At 40.7% G+C, this 22,334-nt stretch overlaps 1 protein-coding gene across 3 annotated transcripts in view; it reads right to left on the bottom strand.

Annotated features, from left to right (window-relative positions):
* The window catches only part of MCPH1 (microcephalin 1), a 245,455-nt gene that overhangs the window by 183,657 nt on the left and 39,464 nt on the right, over positions 1–22,334 (bottom strand). For all 3 annotated transcript variants that reach the window (XM_032260308.1, XM_032260309.1, XM_032260310.1), the window contains exons 7-9: positions 20,696–20,785; positions 17,010–18,182; positions 6,393–6,502 (exon numbers count right to left, since the gene is read on the bottom strand). In XM_032260308.1, coding sequence (XP_032116199.1) covers positions 6,393–6,502; positions 17,010–18,182; positions 20,696–20,785 — 1,373 coding nt within the window. The remainder of the gene's footprint in view (positions 1–6,392; positions 6,503–17,009; positions 18,183–20,695; positions 20,786–22,334) is intronic.

The raw sequence follows: 22,334 nt of genomic DNA, 5'->3' as shown, positions 1-22,334 counted from the left end.
TACTTGGGAGGCTGACACGAAAATCGCTTGATCCCAGGGCAGCGGAAGTTGCAGTGAGCCAAGATTGGGCCACTGCACTACAGCTGGGACAACAGAGCAAGACTCTGTCTCAAAAAAAAAAAAAAAAAGTCTCAACAAATTTTAAACATGTATATTTAAAATAAGTCTTAAAAAAGCAAACTCTTTTTCTCACTGATTTATAGACTGACTTTTGCCAATAAAAATGGGTATTAAACCAAAATAATCTCTAATGGTAGTTATAGCTCTGAGATTCTATAATTCTTCACGGAATCATATTTTTCTTTTTTCACTCTTTAAGAGAAACCAAGTTGATGTCATTACAGGTGTTTAGTGTGTCTTTTGCAAAAAATGACCTACACGTTCATCTTCAAAATCATTTCTTTGACGTGGCCTCTTACTGCTCTCTTCTCAGAGAAGGATTCACACCAAAACTCTATTTAGAAAAGTTTTCTTAAGTGTCCATGAAAATTCACCCATCGGCTCCAGGAACGGTGGAGAAAGTAGTCTGAAATCGCCTCCCGCTACGATCCCTCAGAAAAGCTGGACAAGCCACAAACAAACAAACAAGCCCCAGCTATTTGCAGTTACTGCCTAGCGACTAAGTCAGTGAGTCAAGGAAGAAGAAACCCGTGGAAGAAAAGGTGAGCCAGCGTCAAAAGTCCACACTCCCTGGGGGCAGTCAGCCTCATAGAGACAGAAGCGCAGCTCCCAATCCTCTCAGTCCCTGATAGGAAGATACAAACAAACTAACCACGCATAGTAGATACAGAACATATGACTGAAAACAACAGACAAGAAAAATACAAATTAAGGAGAGCCTGAAAAGGGAGTTATTTCCAAAGAAATTTGCTTCATACGTACAAATAAATAAAATACAGGGTTAATAATTTTGGCAGAGAACTGGAAATGGTTTTTAAAAATCAAACAGAGGGTGTGAAGCCTCCTGCCTGTAATCCCGGCACTCTGGGAGGCCAAGGTGGGAAGATGGCTTGAGCCCAGGGTTTTGAGACCAGCCTGGCCAACATGGGGAGACCTCATCTCTACAAAAGATAATTTAAAAAATAAAATGGAATAACAAGGACTGAAAAATAATACATGTTAAAACTCAGTATGTGGATTTAGCATCAGAATAGACTTAAAAAGAGTCAAAGGTGAAATGGAAAGGAAATCAGTAGAAGAGATTCAGAATGAAACAAGGAGATATAAGAGGAAAGAAATAGAGGGAAATTATGAGACATGGGCTAGGGAAGCAAAGGAAAATACACTGGATTGCATTCTCAGCAATGGAGGCGTGAGAAAGCAGGCAGGAGAAATAATAGCGGAGAAGTTTCCAGAACAGATCAAAGACAGGAAGGCCTGTGACTTTCAAGTAGACGAAGAACAAACACAATACTCTGGTATGACAATCACAAAGATGAGAATTGTCTAAGCCCAGAGCCTGTTGCCACGGCCGACGTCAGCCTCTCTCTTCCAGCAGGTTCCGCATCTGCCTCTGGGCCACACCAAGGCTGTGCTGCTCTTTGCGCAGGCTCCAGGTTTGACCACCTTTCTCACCTTTATACCGTCTACCCTGTACCTTCCCATTACTTGGGACTCGGGATTGACAGCTCTCGTCGATTGACAGTTCCATCTGCAGGGCTACCCAGATAGGACATTACCTTCAAGTGCTACTTCAAACTTAAAGTTCAAAAGCAAATGAAGCCATTAGGGCCACGAGACACGTCTCAGTGTCACATCATTTTCCTAACCTCAGAAATACATGAAGGCTAGCTCTCAAGTGAAAATATGAAAATGTCAGGCCTATATTCCAGACCTTACCCTTCTTCATTCCAGTAGAGGCACTGGCTTCAGTCATTAGCTGATGAAAGACATTTCCTGTAAACTTTCCTTTTTTCAACATTAATATTCAATTACAAGATTTTTTTTTTTAGGAAATAGAAACAATTTTGTGCTTAATCAGATATGATACTTTCATATATCCTTATACAAAAAAATATGTGGTATGCGCCTGTAGTCCTAGCTACTTGGGAGGCCGAGGCAGGAGAATCGCTTGAACTCGAGAGGCAGAGGTTGCAGTGAGCTGAGATTGCATCACTGCACTCTAGCCTGGGTGACAGATTCAGACTCCGTCTCAGAGGAAAAAAAAAAAAAAAAAAAAAGATACGGTCATGTTAAGTTCCAAATTTCAGTTTAACACAGATTATTTTACAGATTATCTTGAAATCTAACAAGGAACAAAATAAACAGGTAAAATCTCTTTAATGGGAAAAAAAAGAGAATGATTGAGATATTCACATCATATTTGTAAGCTGCAAGTCAGAAACTTCTAATTTTTATTCACCAATTCAATCCTTCCACAATTCCACTGCATACTTTTAAAACCAGGAAACTAAATGTTAGTGTTTCTGTAGACTCATTACAACATATCAACATAAAATTCTCTCCCATGCTTATATCAAAAGATCTCAAACTACTTCAAAGTTGTATATTTAAAACGTAATGTTGCTGGCCAGGTCCTGTGGCTCATGCCTGGAATTCTAGCACTTTGGGAGGCTAAGGAGGGTGCATCACTTGAGGTCAGGAGTTCAAGATCAGCCTGGTCAACATGGTGAAACCCTATCTCTACAAAAAAAAAATTAAAAATTAGCCAGGCATGGTGGTAGGTGCCTGTGGTCCCAGTTACTCAGGAGGTTGATGCAGAAGAATCACTTAAATTCAGGAGGTGGAAGTTGCAATGAGCCAAGAGCACCCTAGTACACTGGGCGACAGAGTGATACCCCATATCAAAAAAAATAAACAAATAAAATAAAATAAAATAAAATAATGTTGCCTTTTTAAAAAGTTATATCATTCTTCCTTCTAAACTGTAAAATAATAAATCATGGTACTTCATCTATATTGCTATCTAAATTTGCACTCCTAAAACAATCACTCAACCTTTAGGCAAACAAATCAGGACTTTAAGCCTTTGTCTTTAATTTTAGAGTCTAAAAATAAAACAAGTTTATGTGAGAAGTGTTTAGAAACAAACAAAACTTCTCTTAGGATAAATTACTTGTTTAAATTCCACTAAAGTCCCTAAGGCAGTAGTTTTCAAACTTTGCTCTGCATTAGAATCACCTCAGGAGTTAAAAAAAATCCTGGTGGCCAGGGCACACCCTGTATTAATGACACGAGCATGTCTGGGATTGGGGCCAAGCGGCCACATACGTCGCAGACCTCCAGGTGAATCCCATGCGCAGCCCAGTCAGGAAGCACTGCCCTAGGGCATGAGGAGTTTCGGATTCCTTCAAGAAAAGGCTATGTAGTGAACTGGAATGACAAATGGATTAAGAAGAAAATCCTGTGAGAGAGGGAAACCCTGGTCTTGTTCCTTCTGCTATTGGCAAGACGTGAGACGGAAGGTGGATTCTTCGGCCCCTCTGGATGTTCGTTCCCTCCGTATTAAGGATGGGCACTGTACGGGGCTAGGGAGCTGCTGGCCCGGAGGGTCTCATGTGGGACCAGAGAATCTGCACTTACTTATTTATTTATTATTTATTTTTGAGACAGAGTCTCACTCTGTGTCCCAGGCTGGAGTGCAATGGCGTGATTTCAGCTCACTGCAAACCTCCGCCTCCAGCGTTCAGGTGATTCCCCCACCTCAGCCTCCCAAGCAGCTGGGATTTACAGGCGCCCACCACCAGGCCTGGCCAATTTTTGTTATTTTTTTATAGAGACAGGTTTTCGCCATGTTGGCCAGGCTGGTCTCAAACCCCTGACCTCAAGTGATCCATCCACCTTGGCCTCCCAAAGTGCTGGAATTACAGGCATGAGCCACTGTGCCCGGCCCAGAAAATCTGCATTTAAAGCCTGCTTTGAGTGATTCTTCTTCATGCAGAACCAGAAGTGGCAGATCCCTTTCAGAACTAACATTCTAAATTACGAGGGCAAAGTTTACTAATATGCTTAAGTTTTTTTTTTTGAGACAGAGTTTCGCTCTTGTTACCCAGGCTGGAGTGCAATGGCGCGATCTCGGCTCACCGCAACCTCCGCCTCCTGGGTTCAGGCAATTCTCCTGCCTCAGCCTCCTGAGTAGCTGGGATTACAGGCACGCGCCACCATGCCCAGCTAGTTTTTTGTATTTTTAGTAGAGACGGGGTTTCACCATGTTGACCAGGATGATCTCGATCTCTTGACCTCGTGATCCACCCGCCTCGGCCTCCCAAAGTGCTAGGATTACAGGCGTGACCCACCGCGCCCGGCCAGATATTTTTAAAAGAAGACTTAAATTTGAACAAGTTAGGCAGTTCAGTTTATGAGAATAATTTTGTTCCTGACCACAGCAGCTGAAAGCAGATATGGAGGTGTGGATTTATGATTTTGCATTTTGCCCTCCTCTCTAACCACTCATTCTATTTTTTTTTTTTTTTTAAGAGACGAAGTCTCGCTGTGTTGCCCAGGCTGGAGTGCAGTGGCTATGCACAGGCGCGATCCCACTACTGATGAGCACAGGAGTTCTGACCTGCTCCGTTTCCGACCTGGGCCTGTTCACCCCTTCTTAGGCAACCTGGTAGAACCCCGCTCCCGCCACTCATTCTTTTATCATTACTCAAGACAACAATACCGCCTTGTATTCATGGAGCACTTACGATTTGATCTACAGAAGAATGCCAGAAGGTCAAACAGGTACTCAGCTCCCATTCATACACCACTTATAGTGAGATGCCTCATAAGGAAGAAGAGGCCACACTCCTGCCCAGGACGCCTGTCCCTAACCCAGTGCTTCCACAGACCCAGCCCATCCAGTCCAGGGCTATCCCAGCACTGGGCGGCAACACCACACATCTGAAATAGTAACTTCCATAGAGGGCAAATGAGAAAGTCAAATGTCATGCCTTTTGATCAGACAGGACAGAGCATTTTTATGGTGAGTAACAAGCAACTCAACAACCAACATTTACTGAGCACTTTTTAAAAAAATTGCCAGACATGGTACCAAGTACAGTGGCAATAGAGATGAGAGGTACCACCGCTTCCCTGGGCAGACATCAGCAGAGGGCAGACAATGAGTAAAGTGTCAGTGAAGTGGAAGGGCACAAAGCAGAGCTGTGGACCACCTGCCGTGGGATGCATCGGCAGGAGAGGCATGGGAACAATACTAGATGCAGAGGAAACTGGTTCTTTATTTCTTTCCAAAGGAACTGGGTCAAGTGGCCACAGAGCACTTAGGAAAAAGACTGAGAAACAGAGACGCAAAATACAAACTAAGCCACATTGCCCCCAGCGTTCTAGGAAGGGCCCCGCCCCGGACAGCATGCTGGGCAGGTCCCACAGGCTGCAGTGGAGCCAGGACGGGTAACGCTATTGCAGAGCAGGTGCCTTGGTGTTTCCAAGTTACAGATATGTTACAGGACCTGACAATCTCTCTACACATCTGTTGCTGTGCCTGAAATAGGATTCCTTTCCATTTTTTTGCTCCACTTTTTTTCTGAGACAAACCAGAAAGCACCAGTAAAGAAATCTACGTTTCTACAAGTTACTGCCAACTTTCATGAAATCTGTGTAATTTTAAACGTCTTTTAACCATTGCCAAGGTAAGCAGCAAAGGAGTCAGGTTTCTCCTCCACAGGTCACATGCAGCTGCTCCTCTGTTCCAGCCTGAGTATCAGGACCTAGAAGCCCCTTACAGACCCATCTACTCTGTCATTCTCTTCATGTGCTGCTCGTTAATTGGCAGGGTTTTTCCCTACCATTTTGAATTGAGGTTTCACTACATTGTACTTCCTTGGCCTCATAAAAACCAGGCACAAGGTTATATAGAATGGCTAATTTTAAATTTAAGCAATGCAAGTAGATATTGAATAATCAAAAAATTTAAAATCCTCCTCATATACTCATGCAAGAAGATAAGAAAAGTTTTTTAGAGAAAGAGCAACATTTTAAAGCCAAAACCACAAAGGAATGGGTGTGCCTGAGTGTTAGCATATAAACCTTTCACTCTGATGGCTTGAGGTGAAACCTTGGTTAGTTTACAAGTGAATGAATGTTTGGATTTTTTCACCTCCTACCTAGTAAATATTTATTCAGATTATAAAATGGCAAGAAATACTGGTACAACCAACAGTCTCTGCTCAAGGGAAGCAACAGGCATTTTTACAAGAAATGCATTAGCAGAGTCATATGAGAAAGCTTGGTCTATCAATAGTAATTCTTTGGAGTGAAACCAACACTCTCAGTTTCATATTCAGAGTTCTCCAGCATTTACCCATAATCAATTTTTAAAAATAAAAGACAAGTCAGATAGACTAGTTTGTGTTTCATTGACCCAAAGAAGAACATTATGATGTATCAGCATCTGAAAGTTTAAAATAATATTTTCACACACTGACCTCTGTGCCTCTCCCGCTGTTCTTCGATTCCCCATGAGGTTGGATGAGGTCCTTAAAGCCTTCACATGAGCCATCTAAAACATCATGCCCTGTTGGTCTATTTTTAACACCTAGAACCCAAGTGGATTAAAGATTAGTTAGAACTTTACATGGACTAAATACAGCTTAAGCAAAACAAAAATCACATTTATGCAAAATGGAAACAGGAAGTTATATGCTTTTAAATAAATTGTGCATGTCCCGCTCTTTGAGATCTGTCTAGAACTTTCGATTTACTACCTTCCAATATCCGACATGATTCACTTAATGTTCAGAAACAATCAGGTTACAATGTTCTTCTATAGCACCAACTCTATCCATTTCATAATTCAAGAAAACATATACCCATACCTTATGCACTCTTCAAATTTCAATTCTTAGATTTTAAAATAATGACAAAGAACAACTCTTCAGAGAAGGCAGTTTCCATATTAGAGGTAATAATTAACCTAAGTTCTGGGGTCAGTTTGAAATCTTCTAGAAAACAGTCTTTAGTACAGAGCTTCAGGCTTCGACCTACAAATGATGATTTTACTCCCCCCAGGTTTCCACCTGAGACCAGCACCTTGCCATGAAGACACACAAACCAAAAGGATATTCATCAAGTGAAATGTGGTTTCCTTAGATGCTGACGTGTGTAGACCTAAGTAACCCACAATGAAGTGTGAAACGTGTACTTTGATTTGACTCATCTACTGCTTAGAGGGTGCTTCTTACTCTCACCCTTCCTCCTCCTTCAAATAGTTTGCCTACTTTACGGCTTCATTGGGATTTTGAAGGAGAAGCTAACATGGACCATAACATGGTCTCAATGGTATAATGCAAACTTTGAAGCAAAAGTTATGTAAGCGGCCTGGGGGACTAGAACCTGCCAGTCAGGTGATAGCCAAATTGCACTGTTGATTACTTAATGATTAACAAATAGCTAATGATCTTCCCACTGGAGATGCAAAATGCACAAGATATAGTCCCACTATTAGAGAGCTCCCAATCCAACAGACAATGTAGACAGATGAATAAATATAATGCAAGGTGAAATTAACATTAGTGCCCTCCAAAATTAAAACTCACCTGAGAAAGATTTATTTACAGATAAAATGCCATAAAGCCAGCTATAGCTAAATTTGGAGAGTCTAAGGTAAAAACTGTAACTCTTTTCAAAAACAGAGTCCTATCTAAGAGAAAAAGATGCAGAATAAAAATGTTAATATTTTCTTGAATTCAAGCTAGTTGTTTGGACACATTTTAAGGTCTAGTTCTAAACCACAAACCTACCAACTTACACTCTTTGCCATAATCCCTGATAACTGAATCCAACGGAGCCTCAAACCGGTCACATCCTTACCGATTCCCTACCTCCTCAGGTATCTTTTATGGTTGACTCGAACTGACTTATCTCCGAGGCTCACTTTATCCCCCAGGGTAGAATATAAATGTAATCTCTTTTTCATCTTTAATATTAAAAATAATTCATATTCTTAATAATATTTACTATGCACTTATTTTCCTTTCTAAACAACAAATATCCACTTGAAGCATGAGTGTGTCAAAATCAGAAAAGCAGTGGGCTAGAGATGTAACTTGGGGTACAGTGCTCTGTTACTGAATCATCAATCAATTTGCAGCTTCCTAGTGTTTTCAATAGAAGTTTTATAACAGCCACTTGCCTCAGTTCTTGCTGAACAATGAAACAGGCTATGCAGCATTTTACAAACATAAAGTTTAGGAAATGCATCATGATATTTTAAAACTTAAGAAAGACTGATATTGTTAACAGCACATTTTCATCAAATCACGGAGTCAAAAAGCAAACTAAGTAAATGATTTATTATTTGGTTACTGAAAACATTTCATAAACTCTGCCACAGTAATTTGCCAGTGTGTTTCAACAGTGACATCGGTAAACCCAAAGCAGTTGAGTGCAAAGTACTTTTGAAAACACTTGTGGAAAGATTGGTTGGACTCCATTTTTGGCTGGAGGTCAGTAAACAAACACCTGCTCTCCTCATGCTGACTCTCCCACTTCTTGGATGACTCTTTTCATGTTTGCTCTTAAGTGTGGTTTCTTCAGGGGTTGTCATCAGCTCCCTTCTCATTCCCCAAGGTGATTTTATCACTTCCCATAAAGTCATCTATTACTGAAGAGACCTAATTCTCTGTACCCGTCCATACCTCCCAGCTGAGGTATGGCTGGATATACACAACTACCTAATGGACATCTATTTTCAATGACTCCAAGAAATTCCAACTAACACGCACCCTTTAGCTGCTCTTCCTCCAAAATACCCCAGTTGGATGAACGTATGTCTTCTTCGGCTGGGGCTACCATAACAAAATACCACAGACTGGGTGGCCTGAAGGCTGAGATCAGGATGCCTGCATGGTAGGGTTCTGGTGAAGGCTCTCTTCCTGGCTTGAAGAAGCCCACCTTGCTGTCTTCACAAGGCAAAGAGGAAGTCAATTCTCTGAGGCCTTTTTATAATGGTCCTAATTCCATCATGAAGCCCCTACCTTCCAGATCTCATCTAAATTATCGCCCAAAGATCACCCTCTCCAAATATTATCCCATTGAGGGTTAGAGCATCAGTAAGTAAATTTGGGGGACACAGGACACAATTTAGTCCACAGCATTTCCCTGTGAAAGTCATAAATCTTCCTCTCGTCTTATTTTCCTTCTAACCTCATTACACACTATTCATTGAGTTAGTTTTCACAAAATGATCAAATACAAAAATGAATCTCACAGCCCCAACATTTTTATGTGTCAGTTATCTGAAATTTCACCATTTAGAAATTTGTTTGAATTAACAATATCAAAATTAAAACACATCAAAGAAAGCTAGAAAATGGTCACTTATGCACCTGTCTGTGTGAATTAGATAAATCACAACCTTCAGCTACTCAACAGACATAACCAAGATTAAGAAAAAGTCTTAGCCGGGTGCGATGGGTCACGCCTGTAATCCCAGCACTTTGGGAGGCCGAGGTAGGTGTATCATGAGGTCAAGAGATTGAGACTATCCTGGCCAACGTGGTGAAACCCTGTCTCTACTAAAATACAAGAATTAGCTGGATGTGGTGGTGCATGCCTGTAATCCCAGCTACTCGGGAGGCTGAGGCAGGAGAATCACTTGAACCCGGGAGATAGAGGTTGCAGTAAGCCAAAATCATGCCACTGCACTCCAGCCTGGCAAGAGAGTGAGATTCTGTCTCAAAAAAAAAAGAAAAAAAAAGAAAAGAAAAAAGTCTTGATACTGAGGGAAGAGAGAAGAAAATGTCTAGTAGGATTACTGTGGAGCCACAACCAGGCCAAGGCAGTATAAGGACACATGTAACTCTAATGCTAGGAAAGGGAGAGATGAAGAAGTGGACATTGCAAAGACTGTAGGAGAAACTTGGCTCATGTAAAAATTTTGTCTAACGCTAAGGCCAAAGAAATAACTCTTAACATTTATTTTCCCGCACATTCTACTTTCCTACTTCCAAGACACAAGATTAAGACTTATAATGCAAGTACTAATAATACATTTAAATAATTAGTATTTACTCATATGAAGCATTAGGCAAGAGTCAAAGGTTGAAAAGCCTTCTGGAGACTGAATAACCCATAATTTTAACATGTAAAAATATACACTTATTATCCAATGAGAAATTTCTTCTAAGCTTTGAAAATTTGAATATGAAATTATTTAACAATGTAGTATGCAAAATATTAAGACTGGAAAGAACCTTAAAAGACACCTAGAAAAAATTTCCTTTCCAGAGATACTTTTGGGAAACATATAAGTTATATGAGTTCTATACAAGCAAAACTCTGCTAACAAGAGACTGTGTTCATATTCTTCTATAAAAATATCAAGTTCATCTTGTTCACTCTGCCAAAAAACAAATTAACACTCTTCAATAATGTGGAATTTTCTCCTTTGTAATCATTGTAGAGATCATTACAATATCAATTTTATGTGTGTAAATTTGTTTTAATTCCCACTGAAAGTAATTGCTCTGACTTTTGAGTTTCCTGATACTTGTATATAAATTATCTTGACTGTATCTTCCCTACTTAGCTAAGTTCTTTAAAGCAAGAAGACAGACTTTCTATTAACTTTACCTCTCACTGTTTCTACACTGGACGAACATAGTAGATGTAGAGTAAACATGTGATTGATAAAAAATAAATACGTAAATAAATGATTGAATCAACCAATCAGTTAAATGGTCAATAGCCTTCCTGTTAAGACTAATGCACATCAAGCTGCTAGGATTGTTTAGTCTTGCAGCCCCAGTGAGATGGGTTGGCGGGCTATGGGAAAGGGGATTCTTAATACACTTGTGAATTATTTGAATAGTCAAAAGTGTAATGAAAATGTATATATGTATATATATATATATATTTGCTACAGTAGTAATTGACAGTTCCTCTTGAATGCTCAGAATTTGCAAATTATATCATATGCTGGGCACAGTGGCTCATGCTGTAATCCCAGCACTTTGGGAGGCAGAGGTGGGCAGACTGCATGAGCTCAGAAGTTAGAGACCAGACCGAGCAACACAGCCTGGTGTGGTGGCCTTCACCTGTAGTCCCAGCTAATCAGGATGCTGAGGTGGGAGAATCACTTGAGCCCAGGAATTTGAGGCTGCAGTGAGCTGAGATCACACCACTGCACTCCAGTTTAGGTGACAGAGTGAGACCCCATCTAAAAATAACACCAAACAACAACAAAAAAAAAACCCAACTACTGTAAATCCTCCAGACCACTATTAGATGCTTCATTAACTGCCAACATGGATGACAAAACTGAGTGGTAATCAGTGACATCATCAGCTTGTTAATCAGCATAATGGATGTGAGAAATAGTTTCTTGTTGGTTAAATTCATGGATTCAAGAACACTGATAGGCTTAAATATTGCAGGGGAGCCCAATACCCACGCATAACAGAGCATAAACATCCAGTATGAGTTGTAGCTAGCTGATGATCTCTAGGGGTGGTATCCAAGGTTTAATCCATAAATGACCCTGTAATAAATCACAGGGTCAAAGGATACCCGATGGTCTGGTGTCGACAGCAAGTTTGCAGAAACTTGCCCATAGAATGTTGTCTGCCTCCAGCAATCCTTTCGGATAACGTATGAACACTGCACTAAAGGACAAGAGAGCTGGGCCTTCAGCGTATTGGTCAGTTCTGCGGACTGCTTCCTAACTGCTTGCCAATAAATGTTTAACAAATGTCTTTCTGAGACTTGCCTTCAACAAGATCAGGTAGACAAGTAGTTAACCATCATTGGCCTCCAACAACTGGTGGCTATTATCAATGAACAAGGCCTTGGTAGTTGGACATGGCCAAATTGCTTGGAAAAGCTCACAACATATCTGTACAAGGTGCTGACATGTATAAATCCATCACACACAATGAAGAAAATCTGAATCAAACCCACAGACAAATGGGGTGTGAGAAGGACTTTTCTCCTTTTGCTAGTGAACACACGGCACCTATGGGACCACTGTGTTTCCTTATTCATTAATGAAAAGCAGCTAGGAGCCAAGCTGTGTACTAGTTCAGCATGACCAATTGCCTTTATCTACTCGGCAATTCACACTGACTTCCGGCGGTTGATGGCTATGATTGGCAGTGCCAGGGGGCAGGTGGGACACACTTCCACAAATAAGTAGCATCAATTCTCTCTTGTGCAGTCAAAGGTTGAAACAAGAATTGAGATCTCCATTCCCATGCAAACTGACTATGGAAATATTTCCTGAGCCCAAACTGCAGCAGCATTTTTCAGACTGAGTGCAAGAGCAAAAGGAATTCCATTTTTTTTTTCTCTTTTTTTTTTTTTTTTTTTTGAGACAGTTTCACTGTTATTGCCCAGCCTGGAGCGCAGTAGCTCGATCTCGGTTCACTGCAACCCCCGTCTCCCAGGTTCAAGCGATTCTCCTGGTCCAGCCTCCCAAGTAGCTGAGATTACAGGCATGTGCCAACACACCCATCTAATTTTGTGTTTTTAGGTAGAAACAGGGTTTCACTATGTTGGTCAGCTTGGTCTCAAACTCCTGACCTCTAGTGATCCACCCACCTTGGCCACCAAAAGTGCTAGGATTCCAGGTGTGAGACACCATGCCTGGACCAAATTTTCTATTTCAAAACCCATTTAATCGCACAACTGAGGAGCTTCAACCTATTTTTCAATTGGAAGTGATAAGTCTGCAATATAAGGAAATGCTAATAGGCATACATCAAGAGAAGAATCTAACAGAATTCCATCAGTGTCTTCTAAGCAATGAATATGCTCAATGCCAATTACCTGCTGTGGACTGACACTGAATCAGCAGTATCTGTCTGTGTGAAAAGGCATTTTCAAAAGTGAAATTTGTACATAAAATCTTTATTATTACATATTAGCCTTCATAAACATTTGCAATCAATGTCGGTGATGGGAGCACTCAATCTAAACTCCAATTATGTATTTCCCTACCCCCACAAATTATCTTTCTCATTAATAGACCTGTATTACAAAAAAAACTGTATTCGTTTCATCAATAAAAATTTTGTGGAAAATGTCTTTTTCTCATTATGTAACTGTCTACACAAGTACCGGCATACCCCGATTTGGCCTCTTTGCCAACAAAGCCTAATCAACTTACTATCTCATCTGTTACAGAAAAATTGTGCTGACCCTACATACAAGCTCTATTTAAAAATGAAGATTTGCCAGGCTCGGTGGCTCACGCCTATAATCCCAGCACCTTGGGAGGCTGAGGCAGGTGGATCACAAGGTCAAGAGTTGGAGACCATTTGTGGCCAACATAGTGAAACTCTGTCTCTACTTAAAATACAAAAATCAGCTGGGCATGGTGGTGTGCACCTGTAGTCCCAGCTACTCGGGAGGCCAAGGCAGGAGGATCGCCTGAACACAGGAGGCGGAGGTTGCAGTGAGCCGAGATCGCACCACTGTACTCTAGCATGGTGAAAAAGTGAGACTCTGCCTAAAAAAAACAAGAGGATTTACAGTACCAGTATGTAAATACATCCCTTTTATAAAAAGCAAACTTTAAGGCAATATAACTACGTATGCAACAAATAATCTTAAAATACCTATTTGCATTTGTATGCTTGTACACACACACACACACACACACACACACACACACACACACACATGAAATGTGTGGAAGGAAATAATAAACTGTGGCAAGTGTCTGCTTCGAGCAGACAAACACTCCAACCCATAGTCTGCTTTCCATAAAGTGTACAGGGTTACATTTAAAACCTAAATCTGATTTGGTTACTTCCCTGTTCAAAAGCCCCCATGGCTTCTTATCACACTTCAGAACAAAACAAAACAGCTGCCCACCTTGTCAGAGCCTGAAGGTCCCGAAGCTCTGGCCCCTGCCCCTCTCCAACCTCCTTCCAATGCGCCTCCCTCCAGCGCAGGAAGTCCTTGCTGTACTGGCCTCCCTGTTGTTTCTGCAAGCATTTTTCTCCATCAGGACATTTGTTCCTGCTGTTGCCTCCAGCTGAAACATAGATTTTGGCAGTCACAGGCTCCCCGCTACTTCCCAGGCCCGTGACCAGATGTCACCTTCTCAGGGAAGCCTTCACTGGCCACCTTATCTAGCCAATGCACTATTATTTTTCTTTTTATCATTAACTGCTGGCTGGCTGACACTGTAACACACTTATTTACTATTTGTCTTCCTCTATGGGGGTGCATGCTGCTTCATTCTCTGCTATGTCCTCACAAACTTGCAGAGCGCCTGACACATGATGGGTGCATGATATTCATTAGTTATTAAGTGAACTAATGAAAAGAGGCAAGTGAGGTGAGACGGGAATTCTAGTCTTCTTAGCAAGCTTTGTTACAATGGGAATGTATTTGTGTACTGTTTATAAAATTAGAGAATGAAAAACAAAAAAATTAACGATTTTAAAGATTTTAGAAAACAAAATTGTTTCTCCTGCAATTCCCATTCTATTAATGTCCTGAAGCTCTTTGTAACTTGTTTTTTAAAACCTTTTTTACAGTCTTAGATATTGACAACAGCAACAAGTAAAAGTGAGCTGAAAACAGACATGGAAAAAAAAAGACCTTTATTCTGACATGAAAGATTTGGAGACACAGTTTCTGCACAGATGTTTTCACTCCTCCAGTTTCCCCAGGTATAGAGTGTGCATCCCTGACACTGAAATTCAAGGCCTTATGGTTTCATTTTCTAAGGTAGATTCCCAAAGAGAGTTGGTTTACCGGAGTCCCAGGGGGCTGACAGTGGACAGTTTAAAACATCCATGAATCTCAGTTTTATTACTATAGATGGGTTAGATTTAGGCTAGCCAACATGTAGGTCTTTTTATGTCCTAGAATCCAGTGACTTCCCATGTCTTTGGAATGACATGAAGTAAGGCAGAGGACTCTAGAAGATGTCCTTACGTTAGCGCACACAGAATGTTTCGCTGCACCAGGGCCCTGCCTGGATGCCACTGCCTGATGGCCCGCACCAATGAGCGAAGACACCTCTAGATCTCCACCAGGGCGCCAAGGGTTAACCAGTGCTGGCCCCTCATCCCTTCTACTTACCCCAGCCTCCGGAGGCTGTCGACACAGGAGCTGATGTTCTAGAACACAAAACACACCTGCTTCCAAGGACTATCACAGTCTCGGCAACACTGGGATTTTAAGGTATGCCATGCTTTTTGCAATCAGCTTTTCCCCACTTAATTTATATTTGCATGTCATTATTATTCAAAAGCTTAAACAATACACAAGATGAAAACTGGAAAGGAGGAGAATGTAAACTTCAGAACAGGATATTCTTAACTACCAATAGAATTTTACGCATCTATTGTTTTACACTAACTTTTGAGTCAACATTTTAAAATGAGTATTTTGAGAACACATACTAAGGCTAATGGAACATAAAATACAGTCTCTTTTCAAATTTAATATATGTCCAGAAAGCCAAGATATAACTAATAGGCTAAAAAACACAAAATTAGTTTCATTCTTTGTGTGAAACAATTATTAGGGAATTTACACTCAAGGAAAAGATATGTAACACATCTTGTAATGATCTCAAACCTCTGTCATGATTTCTCTACCTTGAAAGAGGTACTTAAAACATTTGCAGAGCTGAGAAATCACAAAGAGTTAATGCATTCTTACTCAAATTTTAATCTGATCTTTAGGTAAAGACAGTCAAAGTTCGAGATTTCTTCAATTTTGGTTGCTGGGACCTATTTGTGCTTATAACCGTGAAGTGCAAAATGTTTTTTATTTTTGTGACTTTTGCTACAATGACATGGTTTATTATTATAATTATAATTTATGAATAGGAATAAATATTTTCAAGTGATGCTTCAAGCAAAATAAGTACAAGTCAAACAAGGCCTGTTACAAATGAGCAAAAATGTTTTTTTTTTTCTTTTTTTTTGAGTCGGAGTTTCGCTCTTGTTGCCCAGGCTGGAGTGCAATGGCGCGATCTTGGCTCACCGCAACCTCCGCCTCCTGGGTAATTCTCCTGCCTCAGCCTCCTGAGTAGCTGGGATTACAGGCACGCGCCACCATGCCCAGCTAATTTTTTGTAGTTTTAGTAGAGACGGGGTTTCACCATTTTGACCAGGATGGTCTCAATCTCTTGACCTCGTGATCCACCCGCCTCGGCCTCCCAAAGTGCTGGGATTACAGGCGTGAGCCACGGCGCCCGGCATGAGCAAAAATGTTTTAAAAATATTCCTTCATGGTTAACACTACCCAAAGTTTCTTCAAAAATCAGTATTGGTAAGAGATTTCTAAATGTACTTTTTTTTTTTTTTTTTTGAGACAGAGTTTAGCTCTTGTTGCCCAGGCTTGAGCGCAGTGGTGCAACCTTGGCTCACTGCAATCACCGCCTCCTGGGTTCAAGTGATTCTCCTGCCTCAGCCTCCCAAGTAGTTGGGATTATAGGCATGTGCCACCACACCTGGCTAATTTTCTATTTTTAGTAGAGACGGGGTTTCTCCATGTTGGTCAGGCTGGTCTCGAACTCCAACGTCAGCTGATCCACCCGCCTCACCCTCCCAAAGTGCTGGGATTACAGACATGAGCCACTATGCCTGGCCCTAAAGGTACTTTTTAACACTTCCTCTTTCTTGATACAATCAATGGCTTAAGCCACCTTAATTTCTTTCTTTAAACAGCCTCACTAAAGACTATTAAGACGGTTTTTTAAAAACCCTCTACTGTATGCATCTTTACATCATCTTCACGCTGCAGCACAAGACTCCAATAGAACAAGGAAAAAGCCTTCACTCCCCTCAGTTATTCATACTATAGACTACTTATCATTTTGACCTATAAGAAGGAAAAGGCTTGGAGAAAGAGATTCATAACAACCGATCTGACCAATAAGCCTAGATGTTCCACAGGGCAGCAAGTGATCTACTCCTAAAGAATTTATCATTGCAATGATCAAATGCACATTCTTTAAGTAAAAACAGGGGTAGATGGGGAAATAATTTAAGAAAAAGTTGTGATAAATTTAAAATATGGATGCACTGTTACATGTTTATTTAGCAAAGGTGACTTGGAAAAGGAGATTCACATACTTCCAGGGTATCCTCTGGGTAAGTTTTCCTTTTCTTCTGCAGACCTCTCCACGTTACAATCGACTACAAAATGTGGCTCATGTTCACTCTGGGCTTTGCCTTCAGAGGAGTTTGATATTTTGGAAGTGGTACCTTCGTTCTCTGTGCTTTTCAGACACACCGCTTCGTTCACTTCTTCCAGGCTTCCTTCCAAAGGAGTTAAATCACCATCCTCTCCTTTTGGAAGAGCAGGGTCCTCAACGGGGTAAGAAAAGCCCTTTCCCCCTGGGCATGCATCATCTTTCTGCTGAGGCCCAGCCTGTCTACCACACCTTAGGGTTTCTTCAGGGGCAAAGGATTCCTCAGAAGTCACGCAACTCAAAGTTGCATGGCTTTCACCATTTGCAGGTTTCTGAGGACTGGAGATAGTTTTTGCTGTGAAACGGGTAATCTCAACTGTTCTGGTTATTTTACCAACACAGGAAAAATCCGACATTTCCAATATGCTTGTTCTCTCCTTCTTCGAAAGACTTCTGCAGCTGAACTGTGCAGCGCTTGATGGCAGCTGAGATTCAGGAGGAAGATTCTCTGAATTCCTTTCCTTAAGATTATCAGGTGAAAAATAGTCATCATATGAAGACTCCTCACAGCTGACAGCCTGGAGCTTGGGTCCAGCCACACGCTGCAGGCTGCCTTCCGACCTGCACAGCTGCAGCCTCGGCATGATAGATCTACGGACGTTCCGCTTTCTCTTGCATTTTTCCTTCGGAGGTGAACGGGAGCCATCTGATATTCTTTTTCTTTTTACTGAGGAACTCCTGGGTCTTGAATGTATTGACAGGTGGCCTTTTGTTGAAGATAACATAGGAGACAAACGATACTCTTCAAACGTCTCCTGAGACACATCTGCAGCCTGCTTTTGGTCAGGGGTGACTATTTTACCTATGATATTTCTTTGCAAGTTTATTTCTTCCTTTGAAACATTATTCAGAAATTTCTGAGGACTTGATTTATCAAGGTAAGTGAAAGATGGTGATGAATGAATATTATTTGTTGTCAAGACAAGTGAAGAAATACATGTATCACTTTTAATGTCATTGATGGATCTTCCCAACTTCCTTTCCTGATTTCCACATCCTGAGTTTCCACAAAGATCATCAAAAGATGAGTGTAAGCCACCAGCGAAGGATTCATCTGGAAAACATCAATGGAGAGCTAACTTTAAAAAGTGGTTTAAATTATTCTAAATTCAACTTTCGGTTGACCAATAAAACAATACATTTAAAGTATAGCTATTAGTTAAGAAGACTATTAACCACATTTGGGTTCTTCTCATTTCCATTTAAGAATACATTTTAGGCCAGTATTTTTAACTAGAGAACCTGGGCTTTGACTGGTGGGGATAGACAAGAAGGGTAAGAAGCTTCTAAAAATTTTGGCAAATTTCCACATGTATGCGCAGATTTTCCAGGAAGAGTATCCCACAGTTTGTCACTAAATTTTCCAGGTGGTCAGTAATTCTAAAACCTAAGATTTACACTGTAAGATCTAGGGAAAGTTCTAAGTCTTGCACGAAACACTCCCTCAATGAACACAGCTCACCTTTACCTTCCCTGTTTCAACTCTCTATATATACATACATATATACATACATATATAGCTTACTCATTTCCTGAGACTAATCCTAAGCTGCTGCTATCTCCTGAAAATTCTATATTCCTCTGTACCCTCCAGACCTTGCTCTTTTCTCCACACTTTAGTCTGGGTAGATACAATTCATCCTTCAAAACCCACCTGGTTGTCAATATCCCTAGAACCCTCCGACTGCCCTTGCCAGGTCTCCCTGGCCTTGCCCCTCCACATCATACTGCCCCATGGTTACCTGGATGTCTGCCCATCACTAGTAAGTGTAAGCTACTAGAGGTCTGTTCATTTTGGAATGAATATGAAGAAGTCTCTAGTGCTATGCTGGCTCCCTCAAAAGGGGCTCAGTACTTGCTGGTGGAGTACCTTTGTTTGGTAGAAATCGCTCAATCTGGAGGTAACATAAAGCGTTGTAATTCTCTGACTGAAATCACCAAAAGTTCTGCTTTAAAAAGGAAGAAGCGGCTGGGCACGGTGGCTCATGCCTGTAATCCCAGCATGTTGGAGGCCAAGGTGAGCGGGTCACCAAGTTAAGAGATCAAGACCATCCTGGTCAACACGGTGAAACCCTGTATCTACGAAAAATACAAAAATTAGCCAGGTATGGTGGCGTGTGCCTGTAATCCCAGCTACTCGGCAGGCTGAGGCAGGAGAATCACTTGAAACTGGGAGGCGGAGGTTACAGAGAGCCGAGATCACACCACTGCACTCCAGCCTGACTACAGAGAAAGGCTCCATCTCAAAACAAAAAACAAAAAATAAAAAAAAGAGAAGAACATAGGTAACCAGCAAAGCTTCCCTTCCTGCTGTGCTCCCGAAGAGGAGGGAAGTCCAGCGGGCAGGCAGCACCATGTGTGTCTTCAAAGCAGTAGCTGAAAATAAGGTCATTTTTTCAGACTCTAAAATTATGTTTTTATTTTTAGCACACTTTTCAAAAAGCTGATAAGCAGTGTGACGTGTCACTAAGAGTGTAAACTATGATGTCAGGCTGCATAAGTTAGAAGCTTGGGTTTGCCATTCACAAACGACATGACCTGCTGTAAGTTGTTTGACCTCTGTGTCCTGAGTTTTCGCTGGCAAAATGGGGATGGCTACCTCATAAGGCTAATAGGAGCATTAAATGAGATATTGTGAATAAGACACTCAGAGGAGTGCCTACAACACAACAACAACAATATCAATGTTAGCTATTATTATCATTTCTTTCCAACTTCCAGGAAATAAATGTATCAAGTATACAATGAAAAGACGGAGACTGTTTAAGATTAATAGGTAAATAATTCCTGCACAGGGAGGTAAGAGTGAAAGGATTAAGCCTGCACTGAAAGGAGGCTTCGGTTTAAGCCTCTAATATCTTGATGTCTTGTGCTTTGTCATTGCTGTGGCTTTCACAATAAATATTCGATAACATCTCAAACACTTCTGAATGCAGTTTTACTGGGGTCACTAATAACTACTTGGGCCCTATTAGGGGCTAAGTGAGAAAGCTGTAAGAAATTTGATATGAAGAAGATATGACCATGAAAAATTATCAACCTTAGTGAAACAAGAGCTCTCAGGTGAAAAAACATCTATGTGCATAGCATGTAACTAATTATATTAATTCTTACCAATATTCTTTCTGCTATTAATTAGAAATCTTCTATTTATGTCCTCAATTTATAGATGATCATTACATACTTCACTGACCCCATTCAATAACACATTCCTTATGTTCATTATACATTGTGTGAAACATTTCCTTAGCTCTGACTGTTCTCAGATTTATGTAGTTTAAACAGCATACGGATTAGTTTATATATGATCACAATAATTTTTTTAAACCAGCAATTGATTCTGTAGCAAGAAAGCAAATGCCTAGGAAATAAACCTACAGAAACCAAAAAGGAAGTCTAATTCATACCTTAATTTTATTATAATACCTAATTTCAGGGGGAAATTTAGAAGTTCTAGTTTTAACTCATTATTTTATTCATCAGAAATTGCTGCATGAAATTCTAAATAAGATAATCGTATTATTCTCAAAGCTTAAACATATCACAGAAAGAAAAAAATAATTTTACCTGAACATAAAGCATCATGTGAAATGTTCAAAGGTGCTTCACACAGAGAGTTACTTGGATTATCATGAGACTGCTGAATCATTTGGGAAGCTAAAAACAGGACCAAGATATTTCATTAAAGTTTCAGTATTTTTTAGCAGATGAGGCCAAGAGGAAGTCTACCTATTAATCATACGTGGTTCTATTAAATCCTATAATCACAAAATTAAAAGGGATCTTAAGTCAACTAGCCTGAATCTAATCAGAAGCTCATCAGAGCTAAACAAACAATCCCAGCCTATTTTAGTGTTCTTGTTTGATAATCACAGCTTTTTCTTTAAGGATACTCATCATAGTTGCCTCTAAAACTAGAGCACTGCTACTCAACCAGAGGTGATACGCAATCCTGGCAGACATTTGCTAATGCCTGGACACATTTTTGGATGTCACCAGAGAGGGAGGGCGGTGGGTATGTCGCTGGTGTTAGTGAGGAGAGGCAGGGATGCTGCTGAGCTTCCTGCCACGCACAGGGCAGCGCCCCCAACAAAGAATTACCCAGACCCAAATGCCAGCTGTGCTGGGTTGAGAAATCCTGGAGGTTTCATCGAAAACACTTAGGATATCAATGATATAACAAATAAGGTCATAAGTATTATCTTCAAAGGCTGTTCATAAGACAGTCAAGAAACAAAATAAATGTTTGGATCTCATATCCAAAGATATGTTTTTAGAGACTCAAAAGGAAACTTTTCTGAGAAAACTTGAGCAAAAAAAGAGAGTGAACCAAGATAAGGAAGGGAAGCACACATAAAATTTCTGGTTAGATTTGAAACTGTGCTAGATGCAGGGAAGTGGCAAAATTAACAATGGAAAGTAATAGAAAAAGTAAACTTTAAGGCAAGTTAGTTTATACCCATGACTGCACACTGAAACAATCTGGATGTCCACCTGGCACACAGCTAGTTACCTCCCTCAGTGTCCATTCTCACTTCCTCTTAACAACAGAACTTTGATTTTATCGGCACAGCAATGCATCCCAGTCAAGACTACGTGTCAGTTCTGCTTGCAAAAGGGGTGGCCCTATGACCACATTCCAGCCAATGCAATCAGGCAGGAACACTGGAGAGACATCTAGTAAGACTGACCAAGGGAGACGGCTCAGCTGGGAGGAACACACATTTCGGGAGAAATGCCAGGCAGGGACAACAGAAAGATGGGAACCTGGTTTCTTAAAGAACCACAGAATGGCAGCCCAGCCCTGACTGCCTACTCCTGAACTAGACAAGACAGAGAAAGACAATTCTATCAGGTTTAAGTCATTGGTTTTTGTGTTTCTTTGTTACATGCAGCTAAACCTAACCTTAACTGATGTAGATGGACAAAGGGCATAAAATTAAAAGAGGTGGTAGTTGATAACATTAAAAGCTGCATTCAGTAAGTCATAGTCAATAATATGAAAAGGTGCTTAAACTTGCTTCTAATCAAAAGTAACTTAAACAAATCCAGTTTTTCAAGCTTCAGATTGAAAAAGGCTACAGGCTAACGCCATCCAGTTTTCCAAGCGTGGAGAAAGGGGCAATCTTATAAACAACTGGTGAGAATAATGTGGCCCCATTTTGTTTTTTGCGATGGAGTTTCACTCTTGTTGCCCAGGCTGGAG

Source organism: Sapajus apella, unplaced genomic scaffold (genome assembly GCF_009761245.1).
Source record: "Sapajus apella isolate SASKATOON/1434 unplaced genomic scaffold, GSC_monkey_1.0 scaffold116, whole genome shotgun sequence".
NCBI lineage: Eukaryota > Metazoa > Chordata > Mammalia > Primates > Cebidae > Sapajus > Sapajus apella.
Note: the sequence above shows the minus strand (reverse complement) of the source record. Positions and strands in the feature narration are given on the sequence as shown.